Raw genomic sequence first — 22,264 nt, 5'->3', positions numbered from 1 at the left:
AGTGAATATACAAAAGCACACAAATCTATTCCAATGAGTATTACTTTATCTTAGTATAAAAAAAAAAATGTTAAGCCTTTTATCACACAGAATTTACCAGCTCATCTCAACTGTGCAGATTGTCACAGATTTTGAAGAAGAGGACATGAGAGTTATAACTCTACAAATTATCCAGGTATCAGGACTTTAAACTTTCGGTATCTTTTGATTCTGGCTTTATAGATTTGGGCTTGGAAATTAGAAATCCTATCTGGGTGAAGAGCTACCAATGCCAAGAGACCTGAGGATCTTTGACCTGAAATCAGTACTTAGAGTGCAAGAGAAGTTGCTTGTAGACCACCAGTCCTGAGAATCATTACACAAACCTCCAATCAAACATGACAACAGTGAAGCTGACATGATTATTACTAAAACTTTTTTTTTTCCCATTAAAATTTCCAACATTCTTCCCTCAGCTGGATTTAGAGAAAGCTCCGTTTTGTCCACACTAAAACCTCTGGCTAATAGCTAGACATGATTCTATGTGTAAGGCAGAGGTAGATACAAAGACCTTAGTTTTACAGCTACTGTATACACAGGTGTATTTGTTTGTTTATATTTGTAAATATTATTTATCATATGCATTATTTATTTGTATATATTGTATTTACATTTGTACTGTATTAGCTTCCTAGCCAATGGACAAAAGAAATGTGATAGTTCTTTTTTACCTTAATGAATGGAAGCCTGAACACATACCAGAGAAAAAGGGCCCCTCTTTTCAGAAGAAACTGAACGACCTTCTCATGACCATTCTGGGCTGCCAAATGAAGGGGAGTCATTCCCTTCTTATCACCTTCATTCAAAAGCCTTGTGTCTTTCATATCCCTTATAAGTCGTTGGCATGTATTGATGCGGCCATAGCTTTGAAAGACAAACAAAGAAATTAATGTCAAAGAAATACTGATGGCAAATGGCACTGGTTCCACTGCCTAAGCTATACTAACCTGGCAGCAAAGTGTAATGGTGACTTCTTGTCTCTGCTCTTTGAATAAATGGAAACATTGAGGCTGAGTAAATTATTTACAGAGAGGGCCACACCTTGTCTGCATGCATAATGCAGTGGAGTGCATCCTTCGTTATCTTCATCCACCACGAGATTTTTAATATTTTCCATCTGTTACCCCCAGAAAAAAACAAAAGCACAGAATTATATCACTGATGTCCCAAAGCTTCTAACGGTCTGTAACAATGGCATTAATATTTTTAAAGCAGTATGTAAAAACAAAAAACAAATATAGAAAAGATAAATGTAGTAGCAATTAACATTTAATATCTGATGATTTGTGGGTGATCATCATTAAACAGAATCAGTCTTCGGAGAACACAGCAACTTGTCAGTCTGTGCCCTTACTGGGCACAGAACAAACATCATATGGGAGATTTTTATTTGCTGCCATACTCAGTGCTGTCAGCAGGCACCTTGTACAGAAGCAAAGGTAGTCTATACATTGTCCGTATTGAGCAGCAAAACTTCTGACTGTCTGGAATCATCAGTTCACTGTTCTACAATATAATTTTTTACTCCTATTTCTCTCTTAATTCCCTGTTTTATTCCATACCCAAATGCTATCCTGTACATATTCCCTCTTAATGTAACTAAGAATCTCCTCTCACAGTCTGCTCCACTCACTGATTTATTATTATGATCAATAATTAGAAAGTCAACTTAGACAAACTGGAGTTATCACCCTATTGTAAGGCCGATTCTCTACATCTGCTGAAAAGGTAAGTTAAATCTAATTCTACTACCAATCCAAGTTGTTTACAAAGTCCTACAGATATCGTAAGAGCTGTTATTCATGATTCACATACAAAAGATTACAGCTCTGGAGGTTAACAAATTTAACTCTTCCAAGCAAGCTTGGGTTCTAGCAATATGAGTTCACCTCAACATAGCCAAATTCATAATTGAAATTCTTTTTAGAACTAAATCCAAGACTTCACTACAGTCCAGTAGTCCACAGTCCACAGTCCTTCAGTCCTCCTGAAGAATATTCTGTAAGCTGTTTAAGTCCTAAAGCTTAACTGAATATTACTATGTCCCCTAGTTTCACTGCATGCAAGCTGGGAAAGCCGAAATGAAAAGTTCTGTATTTCATTGCCTACCTCTTGAGCTATTCAATCCCCCAACAGCAAAATAATTTATGGGATTATGTTATTCCTTTGCCTGGCAATAAGAAAACTGTATTATTGGCCTTGAAATATTTTCATGAGAGATACGTACCTGTTCATACTATTTTCTGTGACACTTGGTAACTTAACAAACACCAGGAACTTCTACTAACACTCGAAAACAAAAAGAGTTTTTTTTCTTTACATTTCCTAGTGAGGGTAACTGAGAGAGATATAAATCAGAGCTTATTGTACCTGCAGAAATTTCTCATTCAGATGTTGTAATCCTCCAGGCTGTAACACTGTCAAATGCAAGAAATTCCGACCAAGATGATCTTTTAACGATACGTTTGCTCCTAGATAAACATGGAAATAAATACGAGCAACTTCAAAACTGCTGGCCCCTGCCCCTAACTGATGATGCTTAATGCAAAGGAACAAATGTTGCAAATAAATTTATAAAATAACAAATATTATTTCAAGGTAACGTTATAAGATATCACTTCACTTGCAAATAAAAACCAACTCAACACAACCAGAATACTCATCTTTACTTGGCACTGTGCATGTGCACTTTATATTTCATCACAGCAGTAAGATTTAGGTGGGGCACTTATATTTGGATATACTGAGAATCCACAGATCAAGAGGCAATTTAAGGGTGCAGATGGATCATTTCTTCTAGTGCTGGGTTTACAGTCAATTCCCATTGTAATTATATGGTCTTAATAATTATTTACTATTTCCAAAGTTACAGTAATGTTATCTGGCAAAACTGAGTAATCCACAAAAAACATGATATAAAGCAAGCATCAGGAAATGGGATTTTTTTCTTAGCTTTGGGAAAAAAACAAAAAAAAAAAAAAAAAAGAAAAAAAAAAAGCGTTATTACTGTGATTATGACTGTGATTATATAAAATCTGACTTTTGGTGTGAAATGTGACTCTGTGTAAGTGACTCATTTATTCCACAGCTCTGCTTGCTTTGTGAACTGCTAAGGAACGGGAGGATGTCATTCGGTTGAGGCTGGACTTCATGATCTTGAAGGTCTTTTCCAACCTGAGCTATGCTATGATCCTATGATGGAGTGCCAGTGTTACTTCTACCTTGAAAGTCATGAACAATAGCCTAAATGCTTTTCTACAACCTGTTCACGCTATATGGAAAAAGGTGAAATCACTTCCCTAATTCTACCTTTATCTCCAGGAAGGCAAGCTGTTAAACACAGTTACCCCTGGACTGTATGCTGAAATACTGAATTGAAATTGTGGAGAAATTTGGATGTAGATTTTTGACACATACAAATCCTATCAACAGATGTATATCCTAAGTGCCCATACTCTTGTACCTTTTGAGAGCAGTAAATTCACAATTTTCCATGATGCACAAGAAGTGGCCAACAGAAGTGGGGATCGACCTTCTGTGTCAACACTATCAATATTTGCTCCCTGCAATAAAGAATTTCAAAATTATAATGAATATTAAATAAATACAATTTTAAAATGGCGCTGCCCTGTACATCATTACAGTATTAGTCATTCCTAGTAACTCCAGATTATTAAATTAAAAAAACATGTTATATCTTTATACAAAAACAATGCTTTTAAAGTAACAGCCACAGCCTAGTCATCTGTTTGTCTGTCTCTATACATTTAGATACCAAAATAAGAGCTGCCTGCTTGTTGGTATGCTTTGCTTTCATCTCATGATCTTTTATTAGGGTTTCTGTTCATGTGTTTGAATACTAAAAACGTATATATGACTTTAATTTGAAAATACTGAGATTAAAACTGTGTGAAAATACAAAAATTATAGCCTTTTGGAATGACAACTTCCTATGTACTAAGTAATTATCAGAACACAACCCTTCTGAACCACTGTACTATACTATATGACCATATAGCTTGATATATCTACACTTTTTATTATTTATCATAAATTATATAAATCCAGATAATCTTGAACCCAAATTATCCATATCAGCAGCAACATATTTTTGTTCTCTGAAATTAAGATTTTTGATTTTGCAAAAACACAGAATTGCAGGGGTTTGAAAGGACCTGCTAAAGCAGGTACCCCACAGTAGGTTACACTGGTAGGCACAGAGATGGGTCTTGAATACTTAGCAAATTCTGGGAAGCCTGTTCCTGTGCTCCATCACCCTTACTGTGAAGTTTTTTGTGTTAGTATGGAACTTCCTGTGTTTAAGTTTTAGGCCATTACTCCTTGTCCCATTGCTATGTACCACTGAGAAGAACCTGGCCTCCTCCATTTGCTCCCCACCTCCCTTCAAATATTTACAAATATTTATCAGATCCCCCCTCACTCTTCTTTTCCTCTGTCTGAACAGACCCAGGTTACTCAGCCTTTCCTCATAAGGGAGATGCTCCACTCCCTTCATCGTCTTTGTGGCCCTTTGTTGGACTCCTTCTGGGAGATCCCTGTCTTTCTTGAACCGGGGAGCCCAGAACTGGACATAGTAAAATTTGGCCTTCTAATAAACGGAAGGACTGGAATGAGATAAGGCAGTAAAGCCCAGTTTTGGTGGTTTTCTTCTATTGTTACATGACGCTCATAATGGCAGGAGATTGTGGTCACTATGGTCACAGTATCACGCTGGTCACATCAATAAAATGTTATGAGCATGAAAGTATCTATCTAAAAAATCCTGTCAACAAGGAAGCATGATGATGCAAGTAAATGAAATAGTGAGATATATATTTTATGATGTGGTAGATATTAGATATTGAGTTGCAAGTCAAATTGAATGAGGTGAACTAAGTACGCCAAAAAAAAATTCTATTTCAAATGCTACCCATTTAAAAAATCAATTGGAGTTTTAATATTAACTGAAATCATCTTTGGGTCCATTCCCAACTTGAAAGATAATTAATAATAATCATGATCAATATTTACTTTCTAGGTTAATAAAACCTGCAATATAGTAGTAAGAAGCATGTAATAAATGCACAGTGCTTAACCAACCAACAGTGAACAGGAAGCTTTCAATGTATGTTGATGAAATGTTTGAGGATAACAGACACTGGACCCTTTTTGCAAGTCACCTTACTACAAGGTCAGACAAACTGAAAAGTATTCTTATTTATCATGGGAACAAACAGAGATCTGTTTATCCAAGTGACTCATTGATTTTAGTGAATACAGTGGCACCAAATTCCAGCTAATAACAATCGTATTATCACAGTCCCTGCAGCTAATGCCTTCCCTCAGCAAAATGAGTTCAGCAGTGTTCATACTATGTAACACAGCAGGGAGCAGCTTCCATGTTGACACATACGTTTACAATATTTACAATACAGCTGAATCAACAATTTGTAAATTTAGTTTCTGAATTCCTTTTAATTTTATATTTATAAATTAATACTTCCTAGTTAAACATAAATGAAAGTACATATAAATATTACAAAAGAATTCTAAGTATCAGTATTTATTATCAGTTTAATATTTAGGTTTTTGTTTTGTTTTTGTTTTGTTTTTGTTTTTGTTTTTGTTTTTTTCTGGAGAAATGGAAGAGAAAAGGAAGAAGAGAACTTAAAAAATAAAGCACAACATCTTTTACCAATACTGCTTATTTTGCTTAACTACTTTGACTAAATGTGCTTTCAATAATTTACAAAAAAGAAAATACCTGTACAGTTGGATTCTCTGATTTTCACTTGGCATACTGACCTACTGTCATGGGTTACCTAGATTTACCTGTATCCGTGACAGGGCAGCCGCCCCGTAGGGCCTCTCCCTAACAAAATAGAACTGCTGTACTTTAAATGAAAAGAGCACACAATGCATGCCTGGACAATTTTCTTCAGCATAGATAACCTTACATATTTTACCCAGAAGAGCTGCACATACGTGTGTTTACAATGATTTTTATTTTAGAACATAAAAAATGCCAAAAATAAGATAAAGTAAGTAAATGTAATACATTGTGTTCTGTACTAAAGCCAAAAGCCATTCTGAACTGCATTTTGCTATTCCTTCTGAACAGTAAAAATCACTCTAACTTTACTATTGCCCCCTCATACATACACAGTATAAGAGGTACCTAGTTATCTTGCTAGGAGCCCAAGAAGCCTAAATTGCATGTTCTGCACCGCACTAACATGGACTGACATATTTTGATCCATTCGCAGACAGGGCAAATGTAAACAGCCCTTAAGCCTCAAAACCCTCATCATGGGCTATCAGAAAAGAGGCCAAAGCAGTCAAAGTGACACTCAAAGCATTTAGCATTGTTCTCAAGAAGAAACGTGTTCTTATATGGGAAAGACATTCTCCTTTTATACTTAGTCACAGAAACCGACACACGCAAGTAATACAGGCACAAGTTGTCAAGTAATAACTTCTGTAGACAGGTTGTTTTGTCAGCCAAGCTTAAGCAGTCAAATCTCACCATTTCACATCTGGAATAAAAATAAGCGCCACATCTATTTTTGACTAAGACAAATCCCTGCAAGAGAATCCTGGAAAGTGCAAAACTCTGCATAAAACTGTTTTTAATGTAATTATCAAGAAATTAAGAAAAATAAAACATTTTAGTCTTAAAATGGAAAAGTCTGCTGACTTCTGAAAGTTTCCTCAACAAACACAATGCCTATAGTGGTTACACGAGCCTTAGTTTAATTGGAGTTAATGGACACTTGTAACACAGCCAGAAGCATCTCAATTCTTTTCTTTTTCTCCCCCATAATTAGTTAGTGTAGAAACATAATCAGACTACTCAGAGTAAGACATATCTCTGGATCATCCATAAATTTCATTATATGGTTTTGTGATCCCAGAACAATTATATCTATGTACATCCAACAAAGGACTTCTTGAGAAAGCAGATTAAATTCAAGGCAAACTTAGATTTATTTCATATTTAAAACCACAAAAGTGAGGGTGCCTGAACCAGTCTGTCATATCTGCTAAGAGATGCTTATGAATTTTTTCTAAGCAAGTAATATGAAAATAAAAATGCAACCTTTCATTCTCTGTAACTTTCAGATGCTATTATGTAGCATTAACAGCGCTGCACTGTAGCTGTCACTTACGTATTATGAAATATATATACAAATAAATAATGTATGCCTGAGGAAACATTCTCTTTATGAATTTCTCTATGCAGACCTATTGTAATAGATTGCAATAATCCGTATAAACATATTACTTAATTAAATATTTACCATTGAAATCAAATACTCTGCCAGTTCATAATGATCAAACAAGGCTGTCCTGTGAAGAAAAAAAAAGCAAAGTTACAGTAATACTAGGCAACAAATTTTCAAACCAAAAGGTAAAATTTTTCTCTATTCAGTAGTATTTTAATATATATATGTGTATATATATTAATTAAAGAGATAGAGAAATGCCTGTACTACATATTCATTTTAATAACTTATTTCCATTTTTGTCGTGGAATTTCATTTTTAAAATAAGTTCACTTAACCAATATACTGATTTTTATTCAAACCAGTCATTTTGTATGTCAGATTTTTGTCTGTACGACATATTAATTAAAGAACTCCATAAGCTTCAGACTTGGGTCATTCCATGCAGAACGTGAGCATCATATCCATTTCACTGATTGTTTAAGAACATGAGAAAAAGAGTTAAAGCAGTAAAGACTCGGCTAATACTCCATTTTGACTATAGCAGACAACTTGAGAAATGTAAGAAAAATTATTGCAACATACCACCTGACACAAACAGATAATTCACACATTCTAAAGTCATACCTCTGTTAACTATTTCTACTGGAAAAGACAAAATGTCTAGAGGGCTATTCTATACAGAAACATCAGCTCCAACTTTGCAGTCATTGAGAAGTTTATCTACTTGTACCTGAACAGACATAAAACATTTTTTGAGAGAAAGAATATAAGTTTTTGTTCCTTTGTTTGTTTGTTTTTTTTCTTTTTAAACAGTTTATATTCTTTATCACTTACTTTCTGGAAAACATAAGCCTCACTAGATGAGGACATTTGTTGTACAACCTCAGAAGCTGTTAACAAATCCATACATTTATCACTTTCTTACACCTTATTGGAGCGAATTTTCAGTACAAGATGTTAGTGACCATTCTTGGGCATGATTCCAAGGTAATAGGACCATGCTGTTTTTATTTTGCTATCAGCACCAAAATCTTCAATGTCCAGACCAAATTGCAGATACTTTCATACTATACAATAACCACCTCCAATCTCACTGAGAAGTTCCAGTACATGTGGAAGGGTGTATCCAAGTACACTTCATAAATTGTCATTGGATCTGTAAAACACTAACCAAAAATATTGTGCCACTGAAGTCTGGTAGAGAATTTTCCTACCTGTGAAGTAGTGTTTCCTTATTCCCATCTACAGCATCAATAATGGATTCATCACCAGCATAGGATGACATCATTAACTTTACAATCTCAGTTGCTCCTTGAGTGGCAGCAAAATGAAGCGCTGTGCATTTTTCATTCTGTAAACAGGAAAATAAAGTAACATTCCCAGTCAGCTTAGTCTACAACCAACTAAATATGCTAGCAATCTAGCCCAGGATTCATGCATAGGAACTTAGGAGATACATGATAAAACTTCAGTCTTTAACTAAAATAGTGGAACTCTAAAGATATATTTAAGACCAAAATAGTAAAGAGATGATAGTTTAAAGGATTACTGCAAATTATCCTATATCAAGCCACTAGAATACATGGTCCTGAACCTCAAAAATATTATGTACCTGCTTAATTAAGAAACATGCACTGCATCCTTAAATGGAAGAGATGAAGCAAAGGAAAACCACAGAAAAACAACAGGCAGACCAGTACAAGTGAATAAGCAAACAAAACTGCCTCTGTAATGTGTAGAAAAGAAACTGCACTGTTCTTTATGATCTTGACTTCCTTATCTTCCTTAGCAGTGTTTCATAAATGCAATTTTCTGCAAGGTTCATTAAAAACAACTGGAACTATTAGGCTATTAAACTACTATAATCTGAACAGTCATAAAAATTATTAAATGTTAAGTTAACGGTTGGAATGAGATTTGTCAAAACAAAAATTCTTTTAGCTAACCAGGGCAAACTAGCTTTGATACATGCCTGAGGATCTTGTCTTTGTGCTTTTCAGAACTGGAAATTTAAGTCACTACATTGGAATGGGCTTTTTCACGACTCCATAAACAATCTTAAAATGGTTCTTACCTATTGCAAAATGGTCAGCATGAACTGTGTCACTCAGACACGAAACAAATACATAAAAGCTATACTGTGGTATCTCTGGTCTCACAAGTTGATTTCAGCCTTGCAAATAATTTGAGTAATGTCAGATATTGTCAGAACTGTCTACTCAACATGAAGCTTGGAGCAGGTCTTTACACCAGCAGTATCACAGTGCAGCAGTAGCATTACAGATTTGTCTAAGTATACAAGCACAAAACTATAAAGGCCAGGGTAGGGCTGAGAATAAACAAAAAATGATGAGAATGAGTCAAATCACAGACTCAGTATCTGGCAAGAGATGACAGCAGGTAAAGAATTTGTGAAGATGGCTGTAACACTGTGACGGTTCTCAGGAGTCCTCTCCCCGATTCCATCTATTTATGATTCAAGGACTTCTTGAGTCAGACAGAATGTAGAATGAGAGAATGTATTCAGTAGTTATGAACAAATCTTTTCTGCTATGTATTTGTTCAAATGCATTTTGAATTCACACAAAGTTACCCTATTAGCCTATGTAATTTATGTAAAGAAACTAACCATTTTATCTGTTTTGAAATAGAGACTTATTCTCATTTGTTGCTCCATAGCCATTATATTGGGAAGTACAACAGGCTACGGTTATGTTATTCTTCTATCATACTATTCTGATTTTCAAAGACATCTAACTTACTTCTATCAAAACTATGTTCCACTCTATTGCAACGTTTACCTGTTTTAGATCAATTTGGGCTCCAAATTCAATGCACATTTTTATCATTTCCAAGTCTCCGCTTTGAACTGCCAAATGAAGTGGACTGCACTTCCCATTATTAGTAAAATTGATGTGAGTTTTAGCAGAGTGACCCAATTCTTCACCTGAGAGATGAAAATAAATTTCAATTTTTACAGCAAGAATGAAATAACAGAAACAATCATTTTTTTATTATTATTATTTATTTATTTTTATGACAAGCAAATTAACTGTGAGACAATATTCTCCCACTCTGAACACAAACTCTTTCAAACCTTTCATTAAACAACAGATGGTCAAACGTTTAGGAACACAGCCACAGTTCTATAAAAGTTACTAGCATGTACTGCCCACAGGAATAACAGCATTAAGTTTTTTAAGTTCAATCACAGCTTCAGTTCTTGTTCACAGTCCTTTGAAATGTAAAGGAATACATTATTATAAATAATGAATCATATTGGCCACTTTTGAACAAAATTATTTACCTTTTTTTAAAAGGATTTCCATACATGTTTTTGCACCTGAAAACGCAGCAGCGTGGATAGGCATGCATCCTGTTTTGTTTGGTTTACATATTTTTCCTCCATTTTCAATCTGAAAATTAATACCTAGATACAGTTTAATGATATAAAGAAAACTCTAAAAAATGAACATATTGCTGCAGATACAGCCTATGCTGTAGCTGTCTCTTTTTTTTGCATTGCACATGCATTGTGAAGTTAATATGCAGGCATATTTTACCTTACCTCCTATACACAGATGTGCTTCTTTTTGTTTAGTTTTCTTTTTTATTATCTTCAAGATACCTTTTTCCTGTTTTACACTCAGATAAATTTATGTATGTTCTTAAAAGACTAAAGTTGTAGCCTTAACAATAATAACCTGACTCATACACATCTTCATTTTTTTCCCCACAAAACAGGCAATACTTTATCACATATGTCCCATAAAGAAGTAAAGGAATTTAAGTAGGCCTGATATTTTTTCTAGTTTTCTAAACTACAAAATACAACATCTCACTTTTTCCGAAGTATATATAGTTCAGGGACTGCAGAACATACTTAAGAACTACTCTCATTGTCTTTTCAAACAGCTTCCAAGTATCTCACGAACAGTTTTATTCACGCTCCAATAGCAAATAAATGAAAACATAACATAGGGGTAGAAAAAACACTGGGCATTTCAGACAGGAAAAAAAAAACCTAAAAACCCACATTCTTTTTAAATTCTGAGTTCCAAATTTTTACCAGCTGAGAGTGCCTTTATTTAATGAATAAGAATGACATGAGGCTATCTCATTAAAACAGCACACGTACACATACGCTTACGCAAAATAACTTAAATGTTGGTCTATGATCACCCTTCCGTTTGTTAAATAAAGAACAAGAAATACAGTAACACTGTATCTAGACAAACTGAATCACATCTAAAGGTGTGATAATTATACATACCAAGAGTGTTAGTGCTTCAGGATTGTCCTTATAACATGCTACTATTATTGGTGTGTTTCCTGCTTCACCTTCCAAATTAACATCTGTACTGCTGTGCTGGACCAAAATCTAAACATTAAAGAAAACATGCTGTCAGCCATAAGCAAAACCCAACAACAAAAGCCTATTCCGTTATTTTGTTTATTTTTGACTTTTATTTATTTATTTATTTATTTATTTATTTTGCATGGAAACAGCTAAAAATGCAAAAGCTGAGGAAATTAAAAATGAGACTGAATGCAGAAATATGCAGGTGAAAAATGCTGGTGAAAACAGACAATTAAAATTGTTTATGGTAGCCAAGATAAATGTTGCAAATAACTCCAGAGTACCTTAAAGGTTTTATGCATCTGTTACAGTTGCATTCATCTAGTAAATTCAGTAACTACAAATTCTAAGCTCTTATCCAAATACTACATATGGAATGAAACCATTCTCATTATACATGGTCAATTGACCAAAAAATAAAAAATAAAAAACAAATTAATGTCAAAAAGAACCTTTTATGAAAAAGTTCTTGTGTTCAGAAAAAGTTAAAGAATTCTCCATGAAGCTATTACAATAACACAAATATCAGTACTATGTAAAATCAGTTCTTTTTTTTATTCACTGTCCTGAGAAGACCCAAACCTTTCTACAAGCACTGTACGCTACATATGTTTGCCAAACAAAGCATATGAGGAGCTATGTCCAGGATACAGCATATATAAACAAGGTCTTAGTGTTCTACAAACAGGTGCTGCTGAGCTGCTTATCAAGTCTGTATATTTATGTGGACTTTAGACTTACCTTGACAATTTCATTATGCAGGGACTGTATAGCCATATGCAAAGGTGCCATCATATTGGAGTTAAGAATGTTTGGGTTGGCTCCTCTATTGAGAAGTAAACTAACACTTTCAACCTGGTTTTTCCTTGTAGCCCAATGCAATGGGGTATTTCCAGAAGAATCCATCACATTTAACACTAGATCAAAGGAGAGCAAACAAAACAAAAGATAGCAAAATCATCAAATGTTACAATCACACTGTAGAAATAGTGTTCTCAGCAAAGGTTTAGATAATTGCCAGCAAACTTTTTTAAAGAAGAGAAAGATGACATTTCATATGATGTGGTATGTTAAATTAGACGTGCTGAAAACAGTGTATTGGTGAGAGAAAATGTTCTATTAAAAATATTAGTGTACTAAAATAGCATAGAAGCTTAAAAACTTTAGGAAACAGCAATAAAATTTCTTATTAGGTCTTCTGTAATTATAATAGTAGAAGGATGGGAAGAAAGAAACACCTGTCTATTTCTTCCTCAGTATTACATACCATCTTTTTTTACCCCCAGAGTTCTTGGTTTACCTCTTTCCTTGCCTCATCTTGTTCCTAATTTCTTTGATGTTGCAGCCACTGCTTCAGAGGCCACACAGAACAAGTGAGTGCAAATAATTAAAATATAAGATAACAAAAAACTGTCTGCAAATTTACATGATTATAGTATCCACTGAGACGTAAAACAGTTCATGTCAATTTATTTTTAAAAATATATATTTGGAAAAATATCATTTGGAAACAAACTTCAAAAAAATACAGCAAAAAATTACATACTGAAAAGAATAACACTTTTTCAGACAAAATATCCTAAAATTATATTGGCCACCTTTTAGAGAAAAGTAAAAAAAGAAACTTTTCTGTACCATTTGGTTTGCTCAGTAGCCCTCAGCCTAGCAGTGGAAGTTCTAGGCAGTATCATAACACTGACTAATGATTGTTAAACAACATCATTTCACACAAAGTATCTTTTTCCACCATTCAAGGCCCCATGATGATCTTCCACTTCCCACTTCTTCCCTACATTTCTTCCCATGACCTAGCTCATTAGGTGGTTTTCTCTCCCCACTGTTAAGTAAACAAGAGTGAAATTATAACAATTTAACAAACTACTACCTCCTTCAGGGTAACTCTGTACTTAGCCTTCTGCACATGTGTTTTCTCAAGGCTATTAGCATGCAAGTACCTATAGTTTAACCAATGTAACTGCATCCTAAAATTTCTGTTTTATTAAAAGATATAAGAACCCCACTAAAACAGGTCAGAATCACTTACGTGCAATCAGAAAATATTCAACTATGTGTTAAATTGACTTGGAAGTATTAATAACTTGAACAACAAGTATGGGAAACAAAATTACTTTTAAGTTTCAAGTGTTTTAAATGTAAAAAGAAACACAAATAATTCATATAAAAAAGATACTCAGGATTACTGTAGGTTCATTACAGGTTTTCCATATCTGAAGACTGTAAACCTGAGTCCCAAATAAAGCAAGAAAGATGCATCAAATCACTGCAGTGGGGATCAAATACTAACAAAACAATAAGGGTGACCCATGTCATACCCAATACACTGTGATATGTGACAGCTTGAACTCTTTTTGAATGTAGAAATATAGCACACACCAACTCAGCTTCAGCTGGATGGCAAACACTCTGATTTTTTAAACTGTGCTGAATAAAATAATTGATAAGATATGTATTACCTTCAGAGGAAGAATCCTCTATGATCAACTGCATCAATTCTATCTGGCCTCCTTCAGCAGCATGATGCAGTGGGGTTGCATTTAATTCATCCACTTTGGTGAGTCCAGAACGGTTCTTCTTAATGAAGCTTCGCAGCCTACAGGCGCTTCCATCTGAAATCACCTATTTTGGACACAAATTTTCTCAGTTATTTTCATAAAAAAATACACAAATCCTGATCAGATCAAGTAATCTGAGAAATTGAGATTGACTTAACTAACAGCAAAACAGACCCAGATGAGAAACAGAACAAATATTAACAAAAATTGAAGCAGTTTTGAGTATCTTATTTCACCTTCTGCAGCAAAGATGATTCTTCTACCACAGAAAAACTCGAACAAAAGAAGTCATCACTTCCTCCTACACTTCTCTGCAGCTGTGGCCAAATAGATGAATTTAAGAGAGGGGAAAAAATAATAGTTTTCTCCTCTTTGGGACATTTCTGCCAAGACTGACATTGTGTGTTGGGCTTTCAAGTTTAGCCCTTGGGTTTCTATGCCTTTTTTGTATGTCAGAGCAACGAGTAAAATCTTCAGTTTACAGTACTGAGATAAAAGCATCCATTGGGATGCTCCTCTGACTGAAACAATCCAGTATCTTCACACTGGATTACAACAGAAACCCTCTGAAAGCTCAGCTGTCTGGCACCTTTACACAACACTGGTGCTACGCTATGCACCCAAAGCCCACTATGCAAAACCTGCTGATTCTCACTCTAGAAAGTTAAGATTGTTTCAAAAACTATACTCGTATATATGAAAAGTGATGGGAAAAAAAAATGTTACAAGTTATTAAAAAGATTTAAAAGGAATATTAAGAAATGGGTGAAAGAAAGAGAAAAATGCACACCAAAATAAAGCAAAGATCCTCAAAAAGAGTAAGCAAGCAAACCAAGAAAATAAAGAATGACTGTTCCCTCCTTGACTGCAAAACAAACAAACAAACACAGAAACAAAATAAAACTTTTTCTACAGGATCTCTTGAACCACAAAGACCAAATAATTTTTTGCTGTCATTGATTGAATATACCTTATAGGGCTACTCATGCAAACACTTAAGCATGCGTTTAACTTCCTTTGATTTAATAGTCCCATTGACCTCATTGGGGTTACTCATGCAAATAATGCTACAAATGTGTTTAAAGATTTAGGAGATTGATGCCAAATGCGGGGGTAGCGTCTGCTTCAAAAGTGCAATTAGAAAAAGCTAATATAAAGCATGTGATACCAGTATGAAATGAGTGTTTGGAATGACTCAACTGTCATAAAAATTAGAGGTCAATTTTATTCACAAATAACTACACATATTATACACTCTAAAAATCTACTTAAGGAAACTTTATTATAGAGCCATATATACAGGCAACCAGGCAAACAATCTTGTAATCCTCCTTACTTTATAATGCAACTTCAGATATAATGAATTTTAAATCTTTCCCATGATTTAGATCACATTTCATGGCTCTTCAAACTGGGACTTCTTATCAGTGTAAGACAAAATAGTCTTATTTAGTCTTAATAGACGTAAGAAATACCTAAGACTTAATAGTCTTAAGTATTTCTTAAAGAAATACTGCATGTTGAGAATTTCTAACACCAAAAACAAGATTGCAGAGCTTTGTTAACAAAATAGGAAAGGAAGGAGAAAGTTAGATGCCCTGTGTAGTTATAAAATCAAAGGAAGAAAGAAAGAAAAACCAAAAAAGCAGAGCAAGGCTTTTACCTAACAGGAGCTCTTTCTGCTCCTTGTGACCAGCTCCAGAGGGACAGATGACCCTCAGAGCAGTGTGGTCCCAGAGGTCCAGCTGCCCCAGACTACAGCCAGCACACAGAAAGTGGGTGGAAAGATCTCTTGAGGTCACAAAGCCCATCAGTGCTCTTTGGAGTACTTGTTTAGGGAACTTTGGAGATTTTTATGAATGGGTTGTCATTTGTACCACAATCAACCTCTTCACTGGCTTAATTGTTCCTACTATCAAAAGATGTTCAGTCTAGTTCTCACTTCTTGTCCTGCTCTCTATGGAAGCGGGCACTGGCTGCATCCTTCCCGGCAGCAATTTCATGTTTGAAGGCTGTGACGTTTCCCTTTCCCTTTATATGAGTTCGCTTCACCTCAACTTTCTTTGTGGGACACTTCTGCAAAGCAGACAGTCTATTTATTGCTGTATCAACCTTCAGTCAACGCAGCACAGCTCTTCACATGAGCAAGGGGAGAGCACAGCCCTATTTTAGTGGTCCTATATTACTGTTTCAGTGGTCACTATTTTAGTGGATCTCTTGGAGGAACGTTTGTCAGGAACACTCTGTCTCCCCCAGGTCCCCACCTGACCACCTCGCAGCCCTCTTCGTCCAGCACCGCCAGCCCATCTTGCCCGAGTCCCGCACAAACAGCCCAGCCCTGGGTACCAGCTTTTCCCCCTCGGTCTCCACACCTCCCCAAGGGACCACCGTCCCCACGCACCTTGAAGACATCTTGCGAGGCGACGGAAGCGGCATCGGCCTCGCAGACGACGCCCTGGTAGGCGCTGGACGCGGCCGCCTTCTCCCGAGACTGGCATAGCCGCCACAGAGAGCGCTTCATCGCGCCCGCCCGCCCGGCTCCGAGCAGCGCCAGCCCCGCCCGCTCCGGATACCTGCGAGGCGAGAGATCGACTGAGGAACGGCTCGGAGGCAGCGGCAGAGGAGGCGGAGAAAGCAGGCGGGAGCTCTGGCCGCTGCCCCGGGAGTAGAGCCGCTCCTACACCGGGGCGGGCAGCTGCCAGCGGGGCGGAGGGGCAGTCGGTTGCGGGCACCTCTGCGCGGGGGGTGCTGCCTCCACTAGGGCTGGTGTGGGATGGGGCCGAAGGGTCACGGCTTTTTGTTTAAAGTCCTTCAACGTCTGTCGGTGAGGCAGCCCTAGAGATCTGCCCTGGGGTATCAGCGTGACTGTAAATGCAAAACCTGCAACGATGTGCAGAAAGAAAGGGAGCCAGAAAGTTCAGCAGCCGAGTGGGAGCTTTCCTGGGCACACAGTGCGATCTAACGAGGAGAAAATCTCCTCGGGATGGGCGCGGTGAGGAGGGTCGTGACCGTCGATCAGCAGCCCTCGGTCCCACCAGGCTGAGCTCTCCCGAGCTGACGCACTTTTCTGCCAGTGACTTCTCAACTTCTTGGTCCTCCTGAGAGGCATTTGTTTTAGCAGTAAATCTAGACCAGTTTATGAAAAGAGTAAAAAGAAGTATTGCAAAATATTTCAAAGGGTTAATTACAAAAGCAACGTTAATAGAGTCATCCTGAGCATTTAATGGAATCGCTGTAGCTCAGCGGAGCTGATGGTTTACTCACTGTGATAAGGACAGCTAAGCCAAAGGTCAGCCCTGCAGTTCCAGCTCAAGGCAGCAGCTGGGCAGATGCTTGGAAAACAATGGGATTGTGTGGGATTGCTTTTTGCCAGTGTACTGTGTTTACAGTACACAACGGCTAACAAGCTAACACCCACCCAGGTGTTGCATCCAGCTCAGCCTGTTTAGTAGCTATCAGTTTGAAGTTCTCCATTACTTCACTCAATCCCTTTGGGAGCCCTTCTTATGTTGTTTGCTCCACAACACCCTGTGGCACTAAGTTCCATAATTTCATTATGTATTTGAGAAGAAGAAAAACAAATAAATAAAAAGCTTTCTAACTTATGTCACTCCATGACACATCTACTCTTTTCTTAAACACTTCCAGGGACAGTGACTCCACCATTTGCCTGGGCAGCTCGTTCTTATGGGCAGCCTTCCTTTTTGTATCATGAACACCCTCATTCTGCCGCTCTGTGTCATTCCTTTTGAAAAACAGTGATGATGCCTAGGTGCAGAAGTCACAGTAGACTCATGCAGTACTATTAGTTCATTTTTTTTCCCTTCATTCCTCTGAATGTTCACAATATTTGCTTTTTTGGAATGCCACTGAGACTCCAGGGAATTTCTGCCACTCCACCACAAACCCTTTTCTGAGTGGTGGTAGTATAAATAACATTAATTGCTGTGTAAGGGCACTTAGGCTTATGTTTCTCCTGTGTGCCTACTTAGCATTTATCAGTGTTAAATTTTATCTGCTATCGCATTACTGTGTCACCAAATCTTGTGGGAACCCCAACAATTATCTTCATTTTTTGGTCATTCTGAAATATTCTACAGTGCCTTTCAGATCACTGGAATATCATTACACTCTTTAAGGAAGAGTGTGAAGACTCCTAAGGAACCTTGCTACTTAGCAAACACTGTCCATATATTCCTATTCCATGTTTTATAATCCTTAATAGGATTCAGGAGGACATTCCTACTTGTCCTGTGACAATTTGGCTTCACCAAGAGATTATAAGGGAAGTGTCCTGAAGAATTTTCTCTATTGCACCTACCACTGATGCCATTTGTACCTTTCCACTCACTAGTACCTTCAAATAATTCCAAAGTTGCATTTAATGCCAGTCTTCTTTCTATGAATGCTGTATTAACTGCTTTGATCCTAGAGCCTCTAACTCTGTGCAGGAAGTTGCTCTGAATCACACAGCATTAACTAAATAGCCTCAAAACTGTAAGGTTATACAATGTTAAAACTAGCTCAGCTGTTTTAAATGCATGTGGTGTAGAGCCTCAATCATATTAATTTTAATTTTTTTGTGTGTACTGCATGCATTCAACACTGCATGTTTAAGGTAAATTATTGTTTTTATGTCACCATTAACTCTGACCAAAATAGGGTAATGTATGCTATAGTAAGAATGCAAAACTCAATAAAGCTGGCCATTATTGCCTTTGTATGTCTTCAAACTAAGTCACTAGAGAAGACCTCTGTATGTCTAAATCCTTTCCTGGTACTTCCATTAACAGAATCCTCAGTTGCTCACCTTTCCATGGTGAATCTCCCTTTAATTCCCTGTCTAGTGTTGACTTTTCTGTTGCCCACAGACTTCTTGATGAGAAATTCAACTCAACAAGCAAGAATCTAGGCACTGTATAAAGAAAACAAATTCCATTTTCTGCAAGAATCATTGGAAATAAAAGGAGAGATCAATTAAAATATAGTAAGCACTGTTAAGTTCTTATCTCTCAGCATTTTTTTTTCTTTAAAAACTTCTATACAGAAGTCTGAATAATACTATGAAAAACTAGGAGTCTTGATCCTCAAACAACCAGTCTTTAACTTATTTTCTTGAATCTGAGAATGCTGTCCTCATCTTCTGATATTATTGTTAGTTTTCAGTCTTCTAGTAAACGTTTTGACGATCATTCAGACTGTGAAAACTAATAGAAACGCTTTTCCCAGGAGGAATCAAATGGAATTCTAAGTAGGCTGACCACAGCTTTTATTACTACATAATGATTTGACATAAGGAACTAATTCACGTAAGTAGTCAGAGAGTAACCTTTCTTAAGTCTGTTTTTCCCAAGAGGAGATTAAAATGCATTTATACCATTTTATTTCAAACATTATCTTGCTAATGGTGGGATAGCAGATCCATTATCACAAGCAAAATTCACTAAAGGTGACTACAGAATAACATTTCATTAAAAATATGATTGTTTAATAATTAAATTGCATATACAGGAAAAATGTGCCATTCCAGTTCTGTAGCTTTAGTAATAGTGTACTGCAATTTTGTTAAATATGTAGGCATAGGAGCTTCAAATTTAACCAAATAACAGTAATGAAAAGGATATACTGTGAATTTTTTACTTTGCAAGTGCTTTATTTGGCATCAGCATTATACAAATTATGATGTATAAAATGATATTTAGGATCTTGTATTGTCAGTTTAATTCATTAAGACAAATTAATTCGTGATGTTACGCCAGATATCGGTTACAGTCAACCAGAAATTAATCTGAGCTACTGCATAAACAAGCATGAATACCTTATCTCTCCCAAGTTTTTAGAAACATGCTTGTACTTACAATGGAGAATAAAGGTGTGTTTAACTTTCATTTTGTACCTATTGCTGATGGATACCTCATTGCATTTTTTCTTCTTTACATTTTGCAGTAGTAAGAAACATGCTGTAAAGCTCAGCAAAATAAGTTGAGTTACAACACACTTATTAAATACCTCATTAAAAGAGAGAGAGAGAGGGAGAATTTAGAAAACAGTAATTCACTCCACTAGGATTCTGCAGTCTTTTATTTCCCCCCTGTTTTTTCTCTCTCTTTTTTTTTTTTTTTTTTTCCTGGTGATACCCAGATATTAAATAATATATTAGAGATTTTGAGTCCCACTCTTAAAGCTTCAGACAAGACGTTTAGGTGTAGGGTAGCCTACTCCAAAATACAACCCCGGACACCCTGCCCCCTGTGAGATCTGGATGTTTCAGAGTGGAGTGTGTGCAGGTGAATGGTGACCCAGGTACCTGTTTCAAAGAGTAATCCTGTGAAGAAGGGAGCTTATCAGTTTCTTGCAAACTTCCAGCATGGGCTCTCTTACATATTGAGTACAGTTGTGGAAAACTGCACCATATGCCTATCTCAAACTTTGCCTACCTCTTAAAAAAACAAAACAAAAAACAATTGTGGCCACAGTATGGTCACCTGCTTTCTGGTAGTGATCTGTACTCCTGTTGAAACTGTGCCAACACGGAACCATGGAATGGCTGAGATTGGTAGGGACCTCTGGGTACACCTGGTGCAACCCCTACTCAAGCAGAGACACCCAAAGCAGGGAGCCCAAGGCTGTATATTTTTGACTGTCAAATTGCTACTGGGTAACTTACCTTCTTTTCCTGCCTTCAGGACATGTTTTGCAGGCTTACAATCAGCTACCTATGGCTAAACCCATCTACAGTCTGAAGCAGAAACCTCAATCTTGGTCATCCCATAACAGTCAAATTTAGGAAAAGACAAACTTATCAGCCTTCGGAAACTTTCTGGTCAATGATGAACAGTCCGATTTAAGTGTGGTTTTTGTGGACAAATTGATTTCTGTTCTGGATATTGCAAAGATATGCCTCTAGTTGTACCTGCTCTAAATAATGGGATAAAGTCAGTCATGAAATACAGGTTCCTCAGGATATTTATACATGAAATGTTTAGGCAAGGATTTGTTTCAGGCAAGACACACTCAGATTTAAAAAGCCTAAATCATACCTGCAGTCTAACTTATGAGCTTTCTTTCTGACTAGTGATAACTTCAGAAAAAAATTAGTTGTTAGTGCTATTTAGTCTTTCCTTATCAGCTGTGTATTTTACATTGCCATTGCTGTCCTAGTAGCTCCGCATCCTAACTGGATATTTCTCTTACACAGCTTATGTGCTACTGTGCTGCACATATATATTTTAGATGACTGGCTCAAGGAAAACCTGTCAGAATGTGTTAATGTGAATTCATAACATGCTTTAGGAATATAATGGAATTTACCACATTCAGTATCAGAAGAGCAAAATAAGTAGGAATAATTTCATATTAAAACTACGTTAAGTGCTGTATTTACTTTTATCTTGAATGTATAGTAACAGTGAATGTTGTTTCCAACAGTCTAAATGTTAACATTTCAAAGTTACTGTTATGACTGTATCTCTGCCCTTACTGCCATGTCTATTGCAAATTCTTCTTTATATTTTGTACATTTTTGTTTTGCTAAATGTTCTCTTTTCTTTACCTGACATTATTTTCTTTCTGTATGTATTATCCAGCTAAAGCCTATCTTCCCACTCATTTCTGCTAACTATATTTCATTTTTCATACTAAGAGGATTTGCTTCTCTAACCTCCTCGCACACAAAGTCTCTGAAAAAAGCTTGTTCCTTGCAGTACCAGCATTTCTAAACCCTGAACACTCTGTGTAAGTATTTGTGAATAAAGAATAGAATCTATATTGCTGAAGCAGCCAATGCTGAAAGTTTTCAATATATGCTCTTTATGGATATCACAGACTGGTATAACACCAGTTTACCCAAACAGCATGCAGTTCTGATTTTCTGTGTTAGACTGCATTTTGATTTTGCTTCTTTCGAACATCAGTAAATTATTTTCCAAAATGTCTATATGAATTTTTTTTCTTCTCAAAGAAATGTTGAAATGCCCATGCAATTACACTGGAATTCTGAAGCAGACCTTTTGGTGTATTAAACCATGCAAGATTTGTTAAAAACTAGAATTCTGAAATTTTGT

General features: G+C 36.4%; 1 protein-coding gene across 1 annotated transcript in view; it reads right to left on the bottom strand.

Moving 5' to 3' along the window:
- The window catches only part of TRPA1 (transient receptor potential cation channel subfamily A member 1), a 31,168-nt gene extending 14,446 nt beyond the window's left edge, over positions 1–16,722 (bottom strand). Inside the window, exons 1-12 of the mRNA XM_072329639.1 lie at positions 16,603–16,722; positions 14,103–14,265; positions 12,370–12,545; positions 11,542–11,649; positions 10,576–10,684; positions 10,070–10,215; positions 8,483–8,619; positions 7,341–7,389; positions 3,503–3,602; positions 2,410–2,510; positions 987–1,156; positions 739–903 (exon numbers count right to left, since the gene is read on the bottom strand). Coding sequence (XP_072185740.1) covers positions 739–903; positions 987–1,156; positions 2,410–2,510; positions 3,503–3,602; positions 7,341–7,389; positions 8,483–8,619; positions 10,070–10,215; positions 10,576–10,684; positions 11,542–11,649; positions 12,370–12,545; positions 14,103–14,265; positions 16,603–16,722 — 1,544 coding nt within the window. The remainder of the gene's footprint in view (positions 1–738; positions 904–986; positions 1,157–2,409; positions 2,511–3,502; positions 3,603–7,340; positions 7,390–8,482; positions 8,620–10,069; positions 10,216–10,575; positions 10,685–11,541; positions 11,650–12,369; positions 12,546–14,102; positions 14,266–16,602) is intronic.
- Positions 16,723–22,264: the final 5,542 nt, after the last annotated feature.

This window comes from Excalfactoria chinensis, chromosome 2 (genome assembly GCF_039878825.1).
Source record: "Excalfactoria chinensis isolate bCotChi1 chromosome 2, bCotChi1.hap2, whole genome shotgun sequence".
Classification (NCBI taxonomy): domain Eukaryota; kingdom Metazoa; phylum Chordata; class Aves; order Galliformes; family Phasianidae; genus Excalfactoria; species Excalfactoria chinensis.
The sequence above is the reverse complement of the archived record's forward strand: the minus strand, read 5'-3'. Positions and strand labels throughout refer to the sequence as shown.